At 29.4% G+C, this 22,714-nt stretch overlaps 1 protein-coding gene across 2 annotated transcripts in view; it reads right to left on the reverse strand.

Annotated features, from left to right (window-relative positions):
• Positions 1–22,714, reverse strand: part of LOC106682539 (glycine receptor subunit beta-type 4) — a 409,926-nt gene that overhangs the window by 36,247 nt on the left and 350,965 nt on the right. For both annotated transcript variants that reach the window (XM_067049814.1, XM_067049815.1), the window contains exon 7: positions 16,386–16,577. In XM_067049814.1, the coding sequence (XP_066905915.1) occupies positions 16,386–16,577 (192 nt within the window). The remainder of the gene's footprint in view (positions 1–16,385; positions 16,578–22,714) is intronic.

Genomic DNA, 22,714 nt, shown 5'->3' on the forward strand with positions numbered 1-22,714 from the left:
TTGAATTATTTAGTAAAAAATTGCCAGTCTCAAGAAAGAAATTTAAAGATTATAAATTCTAATTTGTTTTATGAAAACTAATTGAAATATTATTCTTTTTTTATATTCTCAAAATTGAGTAATTATTTGAGAAATGTCTCTTTCATTTTATAATTATTACTTCTCTTCTTTGTATTGTAAAAATTAACTTTATATTGAAGAAGGAGAGTGGGTAGCTAATTTAGACTCTAAAGTAAGGGTACACCGCTGTTGGAATAAAATTTTGAAAGTTTAAATAAAGATTAAAGTCTGGTTGGCTAAAATATTAAAAGTATACATATATCATTTCTCTGTTTAAGTATATTATTAAATGAATATAATAATAAAGGAGAATAAGAAAAATAAATTACTAAAATATTCACTATCAAACTAACTGAAATGTTGATTAATTAATCCAGCAACTCAGTATTTATAGTTCTATTAGTTCAAGAGCTCCGCTATTTCACCAAATATTTTTATTTATTTATATTTATATTTATTTTATTTCAATGAAAAATATATTTTTATATTCAAAATTCATGACTCTGCCAACCGAAAGGCACCTATTTCAAAACGTCACAAAATTTTTTTTTCATACGAAGCTCCATATCTTTAAAACTCCATACAACACTAAAAAAAAAGTAATAGAAAATCATTTGAAGTAAAGTTAATTTTTTAATATGTGGGCTCTAATAGAGTCATCCAAGTGCTTAATAGCGTAAAATCAATATTTTGTGAATTTATTTAAGGAAATATTCGTCAAAATAAATTCACAAACTCTTGATTTCTTGCTGTTCGGAAAAAATATTTTTATTTTATGAAAACTATATCTCAAGAAAAATTAAACATACAGGATGCTTATTGGCACCTAAACTAAAATTTATTTATAAATAAAGAAAAAAAAAAAGAGAAACAAGGAAGTCAAGTTTGACAACTATGATGAACTACACCAGATACTATGAGTCCCACATCAGAAGTGCTATAAAATTATGAGCAATTTTTTATGAGTTTATTCATTAGAAACTCCAACAAACAAACTATAAAAAGGTTTTAAAATAAAGTTATTGGGAGCATTATCAATGCACCCTGGTACATTGGATTACCTTATATTATTTTAGGTGTTCTGGCATCCTTTCTTGAGATTAACGCAATTAAAAAGAGGGACAACAACACGAGTAGCCTAACTTAAAAAAAATAGATATAAGTAATATTGTTTTAATATTATTATATCGATAGTGTATAGTCTTGATGAAATACTAAACCCCCCCTTTTTTTATTTAATGTGTCCGATTCAAACTTGGATAAATACAACACAATCTGCATCTTAATAAAAACTTGTTATTTGACGTCTATGAAAAGTTACTCACTCCTTATTAAGTCCCACGTCAGGAATGATTCAGCAACTTAGGAAAATGAGATGTGCTTAAACTTCAGTAACGAATAAAATAAATACATAAATAAAAACTCAATGTGTTGATTTAAAAAAAACTAAATCGGGTGGAATCATACGAACTTAGATACCTATAAAGTACAATATTCAATGAAATTGTCGAAAATTAATTTTAAATAATACTAAAATACATCATTAATACTTAAATATCTACTAGCACTTAGATGCTCATCAAGCGTAATGTTGGATCTCACTCTCACTTCTTCTTTTATCGCGCGCCAAGAAGGGGTGCCACATCAAGAATATTGTCCATTTGCATAATTAGCTTTACTTCCCAGGGATGTGGTGTTAATACTTTCTCCATCCCTCCAGACTAAGCAAGCATAATATACCTATGAATATAACCACACTTCTTCAAAAATGCCATTCCACAGCACTTCATATGAATTGCTAAGCATGTTCTTTGACGATGCATAGTGATTACAAAAGTTTTCAACACTTTAAAAGAGAGAGATGAATAGTTAAAATTCCTAAATTATTCTCATTATTATTTTTGTTTTTAATATCATCTATATTTCCTGATTAGAAACTAACCAAAAGTAGTTACCAACAGTCAGCATAACGTAATTTTGTATATAACTTTTGTCTTAACTCTTAATGATATATGTTTCTCAGGACTTTGGGTATCAGTAAATAATAAATAACTTTTTAATTCTCATACATATGATCTACAGTGAAAAAAGAAACCGTTAAGAAAAAAAAACCAATGATTTTCACAACTAATTATTAAACGTTAAAATACGCACTGTGTTCCGGTAACCTACGGCAACGGAAAGGTTGAATCAGAAAGGCTTCCCTGTTTTGGACCAGTAGCGCCCATGTGGCCAGCATCAAAAGCTTGCCTCCTCCAGCGCTCTTGGTGGAAGAGAAGCAACCCAGATGTGAGAGATAGCCATCTTGTCTCAACCAGAGAAGCGTCCATCCTTTATCTTTTTTCAATGATCATTAATATCTACATGAGTGAGTAGATTCTCTTGAGTGGTTCCCAGCATCAGAGAGAGGAGAGGCTTGGAGATGCGGGGGGAAGAAGGAAGAAAGTCCACATAGCAATATTTAACATCCACATCATCACCAACCTCAATGTTAGCATCTACAATTTCCATAGCCCAGTCATACAAAATTCTACTAACAATCTAATCATAATGTTTTCTTTCGGCCACCCACTACACCATTTGTAATATAAAACAATAGAATTTTATTTTTCATTTAATCATGTTCATTTTCAATTATACAGTCCACTCCAACCCAACCAGCCAACCAAAAGTGAAGTGTGTCTTACAATGCGGTTGAAGGTATACTTCATACACACTGTACAAATTAAGATTAATAAAATATTGTAAACAATTTAATTAAATAGGAACATTACATAATTATTTGGTAACTGATGTATTATATATTGAATAAATAATTAAGTTTCCACTACAACTAACTCACACAAGTTTGAAAATAATAATAAACAAGAGTGAAATGGAGAAAGGCAAGTGTGGTTTTACCAGACCCTACACTGACTAAGAATTTAGTATGTTTATATCTGTATTACATTATATATTACCTTTAATGTTATTAATTGTTTATTATGTGTTTATGAGCTTTGAGTAACGTGAATTTAAATTTTATATATTCGTTTTTTTTTATAATATTATGATTCTTATATTCTTCTATATTTATCATTTCTTTTAGATTTCGTTTTGTTCAGAATTTTTATTACAGAAATACAACTAAATTTGTGAACCCTCTTAGTTTTAGGTACTTTTCAAAAGTTTCAAAATAAGATTTACCGCAGTTCTCTTTACATGGAATTTCATATACTATATTAAATTGCAGCTTTAATTTATACTTTTCTGAAGTATTGCTGTAAAGTCTAGATAAATTTTCTCCTAATTTACTTGATATTATAATTTTTAATTGTTGATCTAAAGAATACAAAATTGATTTTTAAAAATTATTAATATGTATAGTGAAAATCTTATTGCGAAGCATATTTAAAGATAATTTTTTAAGATATGATCGATTAACAAACTAGCAAATGAATACTCATGACAAAATGTTACTCCGAAACATCGATAACTAATAACTATGAACATATAACAACAATGAAATTATAACAAATATATATACACAACCTCCTTACACAACAATTAGTGTAGTTCCTTCTAAAGTACAAGACTCTTGAACCTTCATGGATTGTAACGGTACAGATTTATTTTTAATTATCTAAAAGTAAATGAACATATTCCTAATATATCAAATTATAAAGAAGTATTATTTGATAGCATATCTGATATATTAGAATACAAAACATTCCATTGATGAAAATATTGTTTTAAGAATATTTTTCAGTTCTCACTTTTTGAATAAATTTTAAATTTTATTTTCCATTTTAAGGAAATCCACAGCGAAGGTGGTGTTTGCCTAGTTATTTACAGGTCACCAACCTATTTTAACCATAGTAGGGAGGGGGACGAATTTTTCATTTAGTGGGACCGCCACTTAATGAAAGTCCAACGCCCTCAGGCCGGATTCGAACCGGCGCCGCCCGCAGATCTCAGGACGATACCTAGACCTGAAAATCTGACTACGGACGGCCCATGCAGTTCTTTTGCATCTTAGTCGATACTATCTATCTGGTTTTTGGCCTCACACGTGGTCTCTAGCCAATACTATTTATACTGGCCAATACCAATACCATATACCAATACGGTCTCTATACTGGCATTGATTGTTGTTGTAGAGGCGTCCTGATGGAATGCTTCGAGCGACATGTCTCTTTTCTAGCCCATCTTAACTCTTTGCCTTCATATCGTGAGATATTGACTGATCATAAATAAAATAAAATTTATTAACACACAATTTTGATCCAAATATACTCTCAACTTTTATTTTCAGAAGCTCTCCAACGTTTCGGCCCTTAGGCCATTTTCAAGGAGACAACCTATAGTAAGTTTTGTAAAAAAATGTATCGATGTATTAGCAATTATTAATGTTATAGGGGACTTTGCCATATGTCTTGTCATGCCTGTGCCGGAAATGTGATTGTCAACAAAGATCACTTTGCAGGTGGCTAAGGGGCACAGGTGAAAGGGTTCTTCCTGAACAAATCTATTAAAAACAGGTATTGCCTGCTGGCTTTGTCGGTAGTCAGGTCAATCATAAACAACCCTTGCACCAAATACCTTTCTAAATGTACCACCTCTTTAACGTATTTTTCTTAGGTGTGACTGATGATAGCCAATGGGAAATAAGGTTCCGGAAAGGTAAAGCCTCTACAAACGAGAGGGGATCTGACCAAGAGAGAAGTACAGGGGACACAGAACACAGATAGAGAGAGAGGCGGGAGAAGTAATAAGACGGGCTAGAGAAGAGCATGGGCTTGGGGAAGTCCGAAGAATGGCAATGAGACTTGGGCGCCATCCCTTACGAACAAGATGACACTCACGTTACTACAGGCACCACTAAAATCAACCAACTCAGCACTCATTCAGACATATATTAGGCTATAATGAAATAATCTATATTTTATGGCAAACTATTTATCTGAATCATTTCAATCATTTTAAAAACATCATTGTAAATAAATACATAGTTCCTTCATGTAGTTTATTTACTATTATATTACACAGTACCAACCCTTATTATATTATATAATTAATGGTAATGATATTTTATAGAAATAAAGATATTTAATTGGTAACTGGTAAACACAAAACAAGCCTTTGGAAAAGAATCCAATTATAATGATAGTTTTTACAGGACTCAATATAAATTAATTAATTAACTTATTTTGGATAATTGTCTTCAGCGATTATCCAGTATATATATACTGATATTTTTTGGCTATATTTTAAATAATGATGTCGTGTTCTTTAAAATATTTTCTGCAGGCTAATTGCCCATCTCATATTTTTGAAATAATATCATAACAATTTCAAATAATGTTTTTAAAACACGAAGGCCTTGAAAATGGCCTGAGTGCCGAAACGTTGGAGAGTTTCTGAAAATAAAAGTCGAAAGTATATTTGGATCAAAATTGTGTGTGTTAATAATGAAATAAACCACTCTCAAACAATCATTAATAAAATAAAATAATTATGAGTGAATAAAATTATAAGGAAGAGACTATTTAGAAATAGAAATATATCTGATATAAAAATAATAAAAAACCTTCCATTGATGAAAATATTGTTTACAAATATTTTTTTTTAGCTTCATTATTTGGTTAAGAGATAACAGTTCATTTTTTAAAAAATTATATAAAAAACAAAACAAAAAAGAACTGAAACGTTCTCTACCAATATAGGATATTTTACAATTTAAAATTGGTTTCCTTGCAATACATAAAACATTTTGCACGTGGAAAGAAACGTGTAAAACTTAGGAAAACTGTTGTTATATCATAGATTCTACAGTTCAAATTGATTATGTAAATTTTCATAACCCTACTGGTATGAAATTCCACTTGAAAATTTGAAATGTTTAACTTAAACTATGTTTATATTGAGTTTCAAGTTTATAATTAACTTCATATAGCCTTGACTTTGTAGCCAACTTTATCACGAGAACAATTTCCTTTAACAGACTATGTATACTAAACACCTCCACCGTTCTAAACCTCATAATGGAAAAGAAAAATATTTATCCATACAAAAAAAAAAAAAAAAATTGTCACATGAAACGATACGATGATATTCGCTAAGTTTATGACTACTTTTTTAATTTGATATTCTCTTCCTTTCCAGTGGAAAACCGATTATCTTTATCTCGTCGTGTACTGTTATCCTCAAAGCTTTTAGACTACGTAGAAAAAATTAAAAGCGTTGTGTACTAAGGGTAATTGCAGTAACTTAATTAAATGCTCTGCCATTTTCTAAGCGCTCAGACTTTTTTTCAGAAATTAAAAATACTTTGAAATATTATTCAGGTTCATTTTATTTAAGTTAAACTCTAAAAGGACAACTTACTAATTTGTAATATATTTATTGTCAATTATTTTTTTAATGTTTGGTGGGGTAGACATATTTATTTAATATAAGGGAACTACAGTTTACAGTTTACCGTGTGTTTTTATTTTATTACATGTTACCTGAACATCAATCATCTTATTAATGCTCACTTAAGTGATAATCTAGAGTGCTACCAATGGGTAGTTCTCTTCTCGCCTGTATCACTACGTTTTAACTGAGATCAAATTTACTAAATGTATTATAATGTACAGTTGTAAATAGCAATAAATAAATAATTTTTTTTAAAATCACAAGTATTTATGCAATCAGGTAAAATAATTATATACTTACATGTAGTTATTCTATAAAAGTAGAAAATAATCTCTGGACTGGTTATATTTGCCAAGCAATGGCCCATCTTCACTTAGTTGACTTTCATCTTATTTATCGACAAGTATGATAATATATGATCTAATAAATATTTAGTATCATTGACTATATAAAATTCTTGAGTCATTTAATAAGTTTTTTTTTTACGAAAAATATTCTAGCGTTTTTTTGCTAAACCGGTAGCTATATTATAAGAGACTTTTCAAGCAATAATAATAGCTTATCAAAATTTAACTTCCACTTTTAAAGCTAATTTGAAATAAGAATATGAATAGTTATAACATAATTTATTTTAAAATAAAAAAATGAAAAATGTTATATTCATTGTAGAATGGAAGAAAATTGTGCTGTGTTTTATATACAATGCATGTTGTTTATTAAAACTAATTTATATGTTAACATCGTTTTTATAATAGTTATGTGTGAATATATATTATTGCACGTTGAAGATAAGCTGCTATAGCTTAAAACGTCCAATTATAATAAAAATTCTTAGAAGTAAAAAAAGTTTTTTTTTTCTTGAAATAATATAATTGAGGTATAACAATATAACTCTTTGATAAATAATTAATTATTTTATGTACATTAATTTTAGACTTATACATTTTCAATATGAATCTAGAGAACAATTTAAAAGTCATAAGTTGTTATAAGTATTGATCATAAGTGGTAACAGCGTAATTCAGAATATAGGAATTAATATTTTAATGTACAAATATAGTTTTTCACAATATGGTAAACAATTTCTAAATAAAATTTTCTATCAATCTATTCGAATAGCTTTGGAAAAGAAAGGGACAATATGTTTCGTTGGTAAAAAAATACCTCATATCTTTATATGATACATAAGAATATTTTAAAGGATATATAAGTGAAACATGCCCATATTGACAGGAAAAATAATCATTTATTCATGTCCCTTACATAAATGAACCACAGTTGCAGGTTATTTGTGTATTATCAATATTGGTTAAGTGCTATATCCGATCAACTGAGTATTATTATTTATTATATCATAATAATTTCTAACAAAGTATTAGTAAACTAATATGATATTTGTTTGTGATCAAAGCTTTAGCTTTTGATTAAGATTAATTTAGTTTTTTGTCAATGAAAATATGATTATATTATTTTCTACAAATATTGATATTTCAGACTAAAGCAAAAGCACCTCCCATCCATATTTTGAAAAAGTAAATATTTTTCTGATATTATTAAGTTATGGAGGAACTCATAAAAATAATTTAATAAATGATTTATAAATTTAATATTTGTTTAGATATTTAATTATTCCAATATAATAAAATATTAATTACCAATTGCCAGAGCGAATAATGAGATGAAAGAATTATAGCAAGAGCCAGAAGCACTAGAGGAAGGCGCAATGTGATACCCTACTGGCACAACAGCTCAGATTTGAGGGTTCAGATTGCACTAATTATCCAAATACTAAGGGGCATGTAATATTTCACATTTATTTTTTTAATAAACGGTTAATCTAAAATTTAAAAAAATTGGATAGAAGATGGAAAATACATATTTATTACAAGTAAAGGGTCCTTTACATGTATGGAGATGAAAACAGAAACACATACGTAACAGAGAATTTTTTTTTAAATAATAATAACAATAAAAATCAGCCTAAAAAAACAATAGATTTTTATTTTATTTTTTGAAAAAAATCCAGAGGTTCTTGTCCAAATCGCCGTCGAAAATCATTCGACTGCCCTACATTATTCTTTAATCCACTTATTCCTGTCAAACCGATATACTAACTAGAAATAAATATATTTATTTATTTATATATAAATATTTCCAAAGAAATGACCATGTTGGAATTATCATACAAAATTGAAAAAGAACAGGAATGCTCGTCAATTCTGACTGCTACAACACTTCCTAGACAGGCAGTCGAAGGTTCCAGTTAATTACAAAAGACTGATTTAATTGGTATGATAAGGCTTATTCGGATTTACGGTGCTGAGAGGAGCTCCACTAAACTATCCAATTTCTCTCTGAGCCAATACTTACAGTCCACAATCCTTCGTATAATTCTTACCTCTCTTTATAAATCACAAATATAATCATAAATAATGACCTTTACGTTCCATATGTAGCCTGTCTGGCCTGAACAATCCATCAATCCTTCAATAATATCAATCCTTCCATAATGAACTCCATAAATACGCACACCCACAAGTATTTAATCTTCCTTCATGATAACCCTTGGGGCGCCTGTAAGGAAGATGGCCTATAGATCAATTTTCAAGTCATTACACCTTAATGAAATTCACTCGTTGTTTTAATAGTTAAGTCCTAACTTTCAAGCAATAAATAAATCGAAAACATTAAAATAGCTGTTGGTTAGTCACAGCTCACAATTAGCACAAATCACATTAATTTATTAAAGAAATAATAAAAATGATTTAGATTGTAGAGACTTCTTGGAAGCATACAAAGAAGTAATCTCCACTAGCAAGGCAGTGGAGGGTGGATGTTGGTCTCTGGATAGAAGACATTTGGAACTCTAAAATTCGTTGTTTGTTTACTGACCTAGCATTCAACCATTCCTAGTAGGGGGGATGTCAAATTCATTCTTTGAAAAATGAAAAAAAAATCACAGACTTCTTTAAATTTTAATACATCCTAATCATAGCATGGCTAATTGGCAGCAGTGAATATATTTCATATTCACAGTATTTTTCTTTTGGTCTATTTCGATTTTTGATTATCGTTTAAAGGAAAACAAAGAGAACTTCCTGGGCTAACTCCAGAAACATTTTGAGCAGACCTGTCCCTTTGGTGTTGTACGCGAGACTCATTGTTGTAGGGCTGTTCCTCTGAATAGAAGCCGGACATTGAATCGGGGCACAAAGACCTGAAACAATGGTCTCGTGAAGAGGTTTATAGACTGTAGATTGGTATTTTGATGGAGTTCAGTGGAGAGAAGTATCGTTGGTGGTATGGAGTTTCAATCTTTGGGTCTACAAAGTCTAAATACATGGGAAATCCACTAAGCGAGTTAAAATATATATATTTTTTTAATTTCAACAATTCCTCAAGGTAGTATCCTTGGTCCCATCCTCTACACCGTCTATAAAGCTGACATTCCAACCAATCCTAACACTATCCTCACCACGTATGCCGATGACACATGTGTGCTCGCAGTTAATAATAACCCATTAATCGTATCCCAAACTCTCCAATCCCATATCACAGCCCTCGTAGAGGAGATGGCCACGTGACCAGCTAATGTACAATATCAATAGAGTGCTACCAGTGTGTAGCTGCTCTACACGCCTGTAACACTCCATTTTAACTAAGACCATATTTACTAAATGCATTATGTAATATACAGTTGTAAATTTCAATAAAGTTATTAAAAAAAAAATTCAACAAAATTGGAATTTCAAGAATTTCGTAAAAGCAATCATATCAAATTGAGAAAGTAACATCGTTTATGCTAAAATTCAATTTTTCGCCCTATCTTTTCTTATTTAATTTTGGAAAAAAAAAAGGAATTTGTTTTATTTAAGTGTTTATTCGTGAAGTAGTGAATACTTTTTAAGTTCTTCTACTTTGAAGTGAAATCAAAAGAATAATATCGGCACATAAGTGAAGTGAAGCTCGTAAGATTAATGAAAGCAGTTGAATATTCATCAGTCCAAAGGCCCTACTCGGTGAAAAGCCACGGGCTGTTATCACTGTCAATGGCCGAATCTTTTTCAGACCCAGTCCCTTTACTCGTCTACACAAATAGCGGATGTTTTTTACACTAACAGATTTTCCCCAAATGAATCATGGAATCACTTCCTTACCAAGAGGGAAGTTCCCATTGTAGCTTGTGGAGCTTTTGCAGGACTTATCATTATCATAATTAATTTTAGAATTATTATTGATGAATTATTTTTAGCTACATTTTGAATGAATAGTAGAATTATTGATGGCAGCGACAAAAAAATAATAATAAAATTAAATAAAAAATAAGTAATAAAGAACCATGGACTCTCATCCCTCTTCAACCCATTCCTCTTCCATTCACTACCATATCTGAATATATCGACAATAGCTTAATTTTAGAAGTTGTGTCCAACGTACAACTTTATTATATTCTTTATTTTGGTCCTCCATTGAGGTAGATTGGGAATGCAAAAATTCATTTCTCGGGTCCATTGTGAAATAAATATTGACTGATTTAGGTAAGAATCTAACCCTAAACTTTCTGAACCTAGCACTCTAGAACCCACGCCCCAGCTTGCTCAGCTATAAAGCCCACTGAAAACGTAAAACTAATAATTAGTACATTAGAAAGATTTTTTTTCCCCACTGCCTGTACTGACCACTGCATCAAAGTTTCCAATACCAATGGTGTTATTTTTGTTCATAGGAAAACATAATAAAAGCTTTGTTATTTTAAACGAAATCTACATAGATATTTTCTTAAATTAAACAATATTCATTATTCATATTATAATATAACACTAAGGTCTCAGAAGGAAAAATAAAAAAAAAGACACTATCTCATTAGAGGCATGATACACCTGACTGATTCCTAACAAAAAAGTAGAAAAAATTAATCTGAATTAAAATTTTTCTCATTATTTTATTTTTTAAAAATCCATTGTCAGTTAAATATGGGTTAGAATAAAAAAATATATTTTCAGAAATTTCATAATAAATCAGCCATTACCAATAAATATCCTAAAGCAACCCAAATCTGTTTATTCTGATTATCACGCACAGTTTTGGCAAGCACGGCGCCATTAGGATACAGTAGAGTATTTTATTGAATGAATTTGCATCTAAATTTTTAAAAAACACAATTTTAAAATTATTTTTAATTTTTTTGAAGACTCAGAACTATTACTTCTACACCAAAACGAATAAAAACTATAAATAATAAAGTACACCATTGAGGAGTGTGCAATGGCCCAATTCGAAGTTCCTCGGTGTCTTTCTCAGACATTAAGTGATAATCAGAAAAAACCTCTTTGCATTTATAATTATAATTATAAAATAATGAAAACAAAATATATAGTTTAATATAAATTGTCCAAGTCCGGAATAATAAAAAGGGGACGATGATAACTGTATGCAGTTTTTCACCTCATGAATAAGAATTAAAAAAAAAAAAAAGATATTTTGTTGGATGAATTTGCAATATATCTAAATTTAAAAAAAAGAAAAAAAAGAAAACTTTTTTTTTAAGATTCAAAACTATTATTACTTCTAGAATAATTGCAATTAATAAAGTTAATGAAAACGTCCCCTAGAACTAAATTCGACTTTAAGTGGATGTATATTGAATGAAATCGATATCATGTGATGCACATGGCCATGAAAAAAAAAATAGAACAAAATCAAATACCTGATGTGATATATTTGCACATCAAAATGGGCACACCCTGTTTGTACGAAGCTTCTCTGTTTAGTGAGCGAGAAAGAAAGAGTGTTTAAATATTGAAGCGATAAATATCCAATAAATTCGTGTTCAGTACGTGTTTCATCTGCCTGGAAATTCGGATAATTATCCATGTGTGTATAATCCTTTCTTTTTTTAATGATGAACATTAACGGTAACGGAATATTCTTATTTCTTAAAAATTTGAATACAAATAAAAATGACTAGAAAATACGTCAGATATTTATTTACTTGTTTCTCTTATTAGTATAAATAATATATAAAAGGCCGATATTGTTTATTTCAAATAAATAACATTGTTAGGAATATAAAAGAATTTAGCTGTAATACTGCTCTACAACTGAAAAGATTAAGGACGTTTGGAAAACCTGTATTTCTTGCTAACACCTAAGCAGCAATACATCAACTTTTATCTAACTAGTTATGAAACCAACTGTTTCACCTCTAAACATTGTGCATTTAACTGTCATAGGTGAAAACAGACAAAATATCAGTTTGGGAGTCGAGATAAAGAAAATATACTTCATAAAACTTTGATATATTTTTAACAGACCTAAAATACTAATAAATATTACATGATTAGGCTATAGTTGAAACATAAAAAATGAGCTTATTGCGAATAAAAGCCCATTTAATTTATTTTTTATAAAGAATTCTAAATTATTCTAATTTATTGTGATATTAATTTTTAAGTCCAACATAGATAGACAAAAAGCTAAAAAGCTCTAAGTTTTCGAGAACATGAAGTTTACCTCAAGTATAATGTATTATTGTGGAAAAGTTTCTTGCGTAAAATTTGCAGGGTCGATTGATTTTATATATTTTTCAAATAAAAATATTAAAACCATGTTTCAAGTGTTATCTATAGAGCCCTGTTTCATAGGGGAAAAAATGAGATGGGCTAGTATTTCTAGTAAGAGATTTTTGAAAATTCGGGATTTAAGACCTGTTGGACTATTCCATCGAGAATGAGACTTATCTGATATTAAAGATTTGATTGTATAGTAATACACCGAGTTTAATCAAAAGTGTCAGCACCCTTTTGAGGCAATCCAAAAAAATGTGATAAATCGATTTCAAAAAATTTTTGGCACCTCCTGCCAGTTGATTTTATCGTAAAAGTTCCCGTAACGTCCCAGGCATATATCCGTCTTAAATATGTAATTTGAGTTTCAAACGACTTTTTATTTTTGAGATAGGGTGCGAATACACGCACAGATACATACATAGACATACGGACCGTTTTTCGAGACTTGACTATTTGGATTCAGGGGACCTCAAAACGTGTATTTCTGTCAAAAACTCGAATGCAAAATTTTGTACGATCGTAATCATTTCTTTTATATTCCCTACTTAGATAAGTAAATGAAATAATTAAAAAACTTAGGTTTGAGGTTTGTTGTGTAGGCTAGCTTATGTCCTCAGTTTCTGACGGCAAGTTTACCTCCCACCTGAAGACCTTAGGAATCTCCCATCATCACTACTAATAAAGCAGGACAATGTCCTCCACCGACATTTTCTCACTTGCTTTGATTTCTACTCCCGGATCATACTGATTGACCAGAGCGAAAATAATGGTAGCATTCAAGATGTACAAAAAGATGCAAAAGAAATTATGGTAATTAATATCAATTTACAGCAGTTTTTGGTATCAAACGATGTCACTCCAGCCCTCTTTCCATTTTACCAACCGTGAAACTCAATCTAACACTAGATTCTTACTAAGACACCAAATATATTATTAATTGAGAAAAACAAGTAATATTTTATTATACTTCATTAAGTACACAATAATTTATGATTATTGTGTACTTAATGAAGTAAGTTTTTGGTATCAAACGATGTCACTCTAGCCCTCTTTCCATTTTACCAACCGTGAAACTCAATCTAACACTAGATTCTTACTAAGACACCAAATATACTATTAATTGAGAAAAACAAGTAATATTTTATTATACTTCATTAAGTACACAATAATCATAAATTATTGTGTACTTGATGAAGTTCATTACCTAAATATCTGATCATGATTACCTTTATTGACATTGTATTTAAATAAGTTTATGCAGCTATGTTTTGCATTAATCCATTACTTTTTTCAATGGAATTCAGGGGGAATAAATAATACTACTTTTTTTTTTTTTATTTTTCCCTCGTGATTAAGCAGTTAAAACCTTCTGGTAACTATAAATTAATTTTTATTTTTATTGATCCTTTTGTTTTTATACATGAATTTTGACGTTACGTAGTTAATTAGGTCATCTAATCATCTATCATATATGCCTAGTAGAAAGGCATACACAATTTAATTTTAACGCGGGTGCAACCAACCGCCAGGCACAGTTAGTAGTAAGATGAATAGGACGGATTGAACAGTTAACTGGTGTCTTCAGACGGAGTTTCAGAATTGATTTAGATCTGACAAAATTAGCAAATTAGCAGGAATCACAAGAGGCCGTGACAGGGGCTGATTCCGGATCAGTAACAATATTAAAGATTAATTAGGGCGGCGTGACGGTAAGTTCATTCCATTATCTGTCCCGGGAGCTTGCGCTTAGCTTAAATTGGTTGTTTATATGCCATAAAAGTTTTCAAAAATTAATTTCATTAAAATTGTAAAAGGGGCATGCATTCTTGGATTATTAAAAAGTATCCACCAGTTTACAATATCAATAGTGTTCTTTCAATTAGATACATTTTTGATAAAAATTAATGACAATAATTAACCAACGTTAGCACTTATTTATAAAAAGCTTAGCTTAAATTGGTTGTTTATATGCCATAAAAAGTTTCAAAAATTAATTTCATTTAAATTGTAGACATATTAAAAACGTTTCCCAATTATTATTAATGGCTAATTTATTCAATAAGTTCTTAATTATTTTAGATACAAAAGGAGGAATGGGGCTAATTCATGGGCATTCTAGTTCTTTGAAGTTCCAATTAACTTGAAGTTTGGTTTCAATATTATGATACGTTTTTTAAGGGATAGTTTGTAATAGGTTAGAAGGGGACAAATGTATATACCGGATAGATGTGTAAGCGAATAGAAAATGGGACCAGATGTATTTGAATCTATTTCGGTTTCATAACGGGGCCAAAAACTTTTTAAAAAAACAGGTCTATTAAACTAAATAAAACAAGGGCGTTAGTACTTTAAAACATTTTAATAAGTAGACGAATCATCAATCAAATTTATTTCATTATGTTTCAGGTTTTTACTATTGGTAAATTTCGCTGCCTTCTTCTGAACTTCTGATTCCGACCACCGATGAAAAAATAAAGTGTAAAGTAAATTAGCTTTGAAGGAAGTTTACCAATCTAAAACAAGTATTGAAAAGAAACCTGCGTAAACTAGCATCGTGATACTATAAATAAATACACAATTTTGTTTAATTGCCTACCATCGTTGTTTCTACCCTGAATTAGATTGTTTTAAAATTATTTATTAGTTATCATATCCGTGTGGGGCCATAAATTATTTTTTCAATTAGTATATCATAATTTTTGTGAGATATGAATAGAAAGAATTCGTATCTTTTGATATTCGCGATGAACAGTTCTAAGTATGATATGCAATAATGTCCAGTGTTAAATAAAGTTTCTAAAAAGTAATATAATTTTTTTTTTTTGGGGGGGGAGGTTTAATTGGAGAAAAAATTAAGGAGATATCAGTGAATACTATTTCATGCCAAATTTTTTAATAGTCATATACATAGATTTTAATGATTTTTTTACCTAAGAAAAAAAAAAAAAAGGCCACAAAAGGTTCATGGATTCTCGGATTATTACAAAGTAGCCCATTGCAATAGTGTTCTTTCAGTTTGATATATTTATGAAAAAAATTAAGGACAATAATTTAAAAACATTAGTACTTATTTATAAAAATAAAAAGTATGTAATAATGAATAAAATACTCCGAGTAAATATGGATTTATTACCCAACACATTCTCTAAACTTGAAACATTAAATTAATATTTATTACATTACTGATTTAATATATTCATATAATTTGATTGTTTGAGAGAGTTGTTTATATAAATAATAACACCAACTTCAACGATACAAATTTCTCTTAACTTTTTATTTCAAAAATCTTGGAACGTTTCTGCCCATAGGCCATTTTCAAGAAGACAACATAAAAATTGGTTTCACATTATTTACCTGCAGATTGAGAAGACACGGCTAAGAGAGTGGTTACTCCAAGGGTCGTCCTCCCTGGCACAGAATCAACGTCCATCCAGAAGGACACCCAAGAAATGACGACAATGAGTATAGTTGGTAGGTAGCTCTGGACGAGGTGGAACCCAACAGATCTGCTCAAATAGAACTCTGCCACCAGGCAGCTGTAGTTACCTGGATAGAAAAAAATATAAGATATGTATATACATCTAATACATACAACTGAATATTTATTTGTTCATTGTTTATGCACTCCTATACCGTTAATTTGATTGTGATGAGATTTTTTGCTAAATGTTCAGAATTTTCCCGTAAAGAACATAAACTGGCCCGATTTTGTCGGTAAAAAAGAATTAAACAAAATTAAAAATTTTTGGCGCGTAACTCAAAAATAATATATTCTGTTAGGAGTTGTTATATACCAATCGATTTATCTCTTTCTTAGAAATAAGAAAAAATATTACTGATACTATTTAATAATTTTTTTTCAATAAAAAGTTTTTAAAAAACATAAAGAGGATATCAGTAAAATAGGTCAACATTTTATTTTTTAAGAAAAAGCAAATCATATTCGTTTTTAGTGTCGTCTGAAACCTTCAAATACCATTTTTAAGGTATTTGAAAATTAGAAAATTTCCATCTTGATTTACTAGGAGATTCTTTTCTTTTTTTATTCTGGTGACCAATGTTCATATAATATGTTCATAATTCCTCTGCATTGTATCCTTTTCCTAAGTAAATACAACCGTTGGAAAGCTTAATGTCTTTTCTTTTAACCAACATTAACAAGATTCAATGCCTATATAAGGGCGAAATATTAGTTCCAACTAAAGTAAAGATTTTCGACCTTCCAACGGTCTTCAATATAGTACTAATATTAAAGCACAAGGAGGGTTATTTTATAAAAACTATTCATATTTTATGTTGTATATAAATATATAATGAGTATATATATATAACAGCATAGAAAATCAAATCATCACAAAATCACCTAAATCGGACCATTATTACTGATTGTACAATTGATATTAAATATTCAATTGTGTCCATTCAATCTATAAATAACCTCTAATATAGCAATATATTTATAAAATATATATTAAATTAATTTGTATATGTGATTATATCTAAATTCTACGATTTCGAAATTTCTATAATCCTGATTGTTTAGAAAAAATATATTATTATATAAAATACAATTCTAGGGTTTGTTATCAAAACTTCTTACTCTTTAAAAATATTTTTAATCATTTTCCATTTTTAAACCTGTTAAAAATAAAAAAGGAAATAATATTGACACAATTCCGTAAATTTTTCTTTATTTACATTTTTTGAAGCAGGGTTTCAAGCATCCTTTATTGTTACATGTGCTACTTAAATGTAATTTTGATTACATTTTAACATTTATAGTAAATTTAATACGAAGCAAGTAAGTTCGCAACCTCAGTCCACTTTTTACCTGTATAATTCAATTGATACTTTTTCTGGTTCTCAGGAGAGGAGAGATGGATTTTGGCACACTAGGTGTCAAAAGAATGGTAATTTCAAAGAGAAGTAACAAATTCCAATTTATAGCCAATTGCATTGGGAATAACAAATATTACTCACATTTCTTTTATGTCTTCGTATGGTTAAGTAATAACAGAATAACTTTTTATTTCTGTTTTTACCTAGTGTGTTGCTCATAAGGTCCAAGTGATTTAATTTTAAAAAATGTATAGTAAGTTTTCTTCAGAGTTTTAAAAATAATGTTAAATTAAAGTGTTTTAGTATTAAAAGCTGTTAGTAGAAAGATTATAATTATTTCTTGTTTGGCTTTGAGTTAATACGACTAAAAAAGTATTACTAAAACAATTTAAAAAAATTCAACAGTTGTTTCAATGAATTCATCGAAACAACTATTGAATTAATTAATTAATTATGTTATATTCAATTATTTCATAATTAAAATATTAAAGCGATTAAAAACTTGAATTAACAAAGTTTTTATGGGCGCGCTAAATTTAAATAATAATAGGTGGGGTACGGAGACAGAGTGAGGGCAGGACTAAGTAAGATAGTAGTGGACTTTTTTTTGTTATTGCTTACCCCCACTTGGTAATATCTGGCTGGATAATATTATTTATTTATTCTGGGGCTAGTCACTATAGAATGGTATTTCAGGCATCGAAAACATACATTAGTACCTCCGAGTATGATGACAATTAAAAACTTAACTTATAGAAGATCATAAAATATAACTAAGATAATAAATTAGAGAAGAAAAAAATAAACAATAGTTAACAGAATATGTAAAATAAAAAAAAAACAGTTAAAACAAAACCATATATCATCTCATAAATCAGAGTGTGACTCAGTTATAATAAAATAAATTAAAAAAGAGTCAAACACATATGAACTAAAAAAATTAGCAGAAAGGAACTATTATTGTCTATACACATATAAAGTATAAAAGAAAATTGAAAACACACCTTAGGTGTTTTCAAAAATAATAATAAATAAGAAGGGAAAAGAAATAATAATGAATAAAAGATGTTAATGTAATGAAATAAAAAACAGTAGGGGTTTCTGGTATAAATTATTCCTTGGCGATCTTGGTTATAGGTGAACACCTTGGTACTATCACGTTGTGCTATCCACTGTTATAGCGTTAGCATCATGATACCGAAAATATATTACCTGAGTGATATTGACCTGAAAGCTAGTGAGCTCTCTCGGGGCCCACTCCGTCAATAGTCATCAAAACGCCATTATTTGAATTCTTTAAATTCTAAACGTTCAAGTCGATTTCGTAGAATTATTTTATCTTCATAATGGGGTGTAGATAGTTGACCGTAGATTATGGATTGGAGAAGTTTGTCGGGGGGGTGCGGTCAGCAAAGAACAAGAACTGTGAAGACCTGAAATTCAGGTCGAAACGTCGGCATAAAATGAATAAATATGGTTTTGTTTATTTATGTTGTTCTTTGCTGACCGCACTCCCCGAAAAACTCCTCCAATTATTTTATCTTCAATACGACTTTTTGAAATAGTCAAATTCTACCTACTTCGAAAATACAAATATACCATAAATACGGGCTACCTTGGACCAAAGTAATTAAATAATAAAACAATTTTTATTTATCTTATTTATTATTTATTTATCACTTTCTAAAGCCCCGATGGCAGTTTCATCAATGCTACGTTCCCAGCAGGTAACGTTGTATACCAAACGGTTAACTAAACGCCAACTACCAACAGCATCAGATTTTTCAATTAGTCTAGGCAGATACATGATTTTTCGACTGTGTAATAATTTCTAGGAAAATACAAAAACTCCAACTATCCTTTATTAAATAATCATAAGACGTTTCGGACACACTCCTTTCTCCATTTTCCTATAAATAAAATTGCTAGGTTCAGAATTTCTGGAATTACACATTCTTGTCATATTCTATAATAAGAATACTTATTTACAATCTATGTTTGATATAATCTAGCTGATATATTATTACTTTTTAATAATTTATTAATAAAGCAAGTTGGTGTTTTGACAGTTTTTCCCGGAAATTATTAGAAGTATTATTTTTTTATATTTTTTTTTTATTGTTTATTTATTGGAATTTACAACTGTACAAAATAATACAATAGGTAAATATGTAGTATGTTTCATATACACTTGAAAATCTTGGGAAGGAACCACCCATTGGTGGTACTTCAAACATTAATTTAAACTAGAAGGTCTCGTGGCCATCTTCTTTTCAGACGCCTCGGAGGATTATCAGGGATTGTTAAGGATGAAAGATTAAGAATTAATGGGTTAGGAGTTTGGAATGAAAAGACGCATATCTGTTTGGGCCAATTCTGTAACGAATGGGAAGAAGTATTATTAAGTTAAAATTTTTATTAAAACAAAATAATCTTTATTAAAGTCTCAAGAAATTTCAAAAGTAAGATCTTTATTGGCATCAAGATTAAAAATACTGCATCTCGGGAACTATTCAACGTAAAAAGTTCTGATAGAGCTCATATTTTAGAATGGTTTTTGAGATATAGATTTCTCAAAATAAATTTATTTACTACTGATCTTTCAGTACATTCTTTTATGAAATGTTGCTTTTTAAAGAGTTATATCTCGAATACTAGTGAACGTAATTAGCACATTTACTCTACTATAAATTATCTTGTTTTACGTTTTTTATTGTTGTTGGAGTTTTAAAGATATAGAGCTCCGAATAAAAAAAATAATTTTTTTAACGTTTTAAAACAGCCGCAATGTTTTATTCCCTCTACCTATACTTAGCAGACTCATCAATGTCGACTAGTAATTATTCATAGTTTTCATTAAAGTGATAAAAAATTAGGGTACAATAAATTCCTTTTTTTTCCTCTTGGGCTCTTGTACTATTAGTCAATTGATTTTGATGGAATGTTTTCTAAGGAATAAATATTTATAATAATGCTCATTAAGTTTCTATCAATATATTAATTACACCGACTTTCAGAAAAAAAAAAAATAAATAAAATAAAAAATTTCTTGAAGATTACAATAGGTTTCTTTTGAAAACCATTAAGTCCGCGTAGCTATGCAAAACAAAAAATACATAAATGTTGAATATCATAGGCCTAAATAATGTTACTTTATTAATTAATATAATAATTATATTAATTATTAAGTGACTTAAGCTAACGGACTTGTGACTGTAACGATTGAGCGATTACAAGGCTATAGATAATCGGATAATTTTGGAGCGAGTACATATTGGGAAGGAAAACATAATAACATTACAGGAAGAAAAACATGATATTAGGATTGTTTGACTGGTGATGTCTGTTTAACAATGTTAAGCCGTATCTTTCTTATAATGTATTGGGAAAGTCAATAAAATTGTTTTCTGAAATGTTTGATAAACTGTCTTATCTTCCTATTTTATAACCATTTCATAACTCCTCCGACTTTTATGTAAAGTCCCTCAGGCTTTCAAGAATTAATTTTATTTGCATTGCATGGATTTTGTAAGGCTATATAGCTCTTGTATCAAATTCTGCAAAGGTACTGCAGTTATCAAAACTTGGGCTCCAAATCGAGTTTTACAATAGTTCCTTCTATTATCAAAAAGTTTGTGCAAATGATTCTCTAATAAATATAACTTCAGTTGGTGTTTACGGTTGTATGCAATTACGATCTACAGTGTAATTGTCAAATGTTTTAATAGAATTGGAGTCAGATTGCCATTGTTTCAGACATTTTAGACTAAAATTAGTCCATAATTTAAAAAAAAAATGTTTTAATACTAACAGAAGAAAATAAATCAAAGTTTAAAATTTAGTTACTGATTGTAGGTGTACAAACCTGATCAATAGAAGTCCGTATTATGTCCAGGTTTAGGTTAAAACTTTTGATTATAAATGACTAATTAACAAAATTGTTTTTTTCATCATTTATACTTCAGAAATACATAATTAATAGTGGTTTGAAGCCTTATTATTTAAATGAAGCCTGCTTGATTGTAATAATATATAACAGAATATAGGTGGCACTGTGGTAAGGCACAATGCAACTAACATTCAAGGACCCGGGTTCGAATCCGGCTGGGGAGATAATTATTTTATGTTACACTGTGGCCGTGAGTCAATCCTGAGGGTTATGGACCCTTCATGGGTCGTAGGTGTTCACATTATTATTATTGTTATAACAGTAATATATTATTGTGAAGTATTCTTCAAAGTTATTATACTCACTTCAAAAAGTAAAAGATGTTTGGCAAATCAAAATTCTACTTGTTCAGTTTATTTTCAAATTTTATTTTTCCTTTGTCAAGTGGATGTTACTACTCTACATTTTCAATATGAGATTCACCTATGGGTTAATTAATTTAATGAGTTTAATTAATTTTAAGGTTAATTAATTTAATACCCATTAATTTAATGGGTTAATTTTTATATAATAATTCTCCAAAAGAAATATTTATATAATAGATAAACACAAAATAAAATAGTGCCAATAATAAAAATAAATCAATAAAGAGGATGTCTTGGACCGGCCTGGGCTTTGGCCTTCGCGCGATGTGGTTGGATCACACCAAGAGCCAAAGAGGAAAAAAGGCAGTTATTTTACCCCAATTTTTGATTACTTCAATGAAAACTATGTATAATTACTAGTCGACATTATTGAGTCTGCCAAGTATAGATAGGGGGGGATAAAAATGGCGGCTGTCATTAAAAAAACAATATTTTTTTATTCAGACCTCTATATCTTTAAAACTACAACAACACTAAATAACCTAAAAGAACATAATTTAAAGTAGAGTAAATGTACTAAAATATGAGCC

Source organism: Halyomorpha halys, unplaced genomic scaffold (genome assembly GCF_000696795.3).
Source record: "Halyomorpha halys isolate HHAL.00 unplaced genomic scaffold, Hhal_1.1 Scaffold422.1, whole genome shotgun sequence".
NCBI classification, from domain to species: domain Eukaryota; kingdom Metazoa; phylum Arthropoda; class Insecta; order Hemiptera; family Pentatomidae; genus Halyomorpha; species Halyomorpha halys.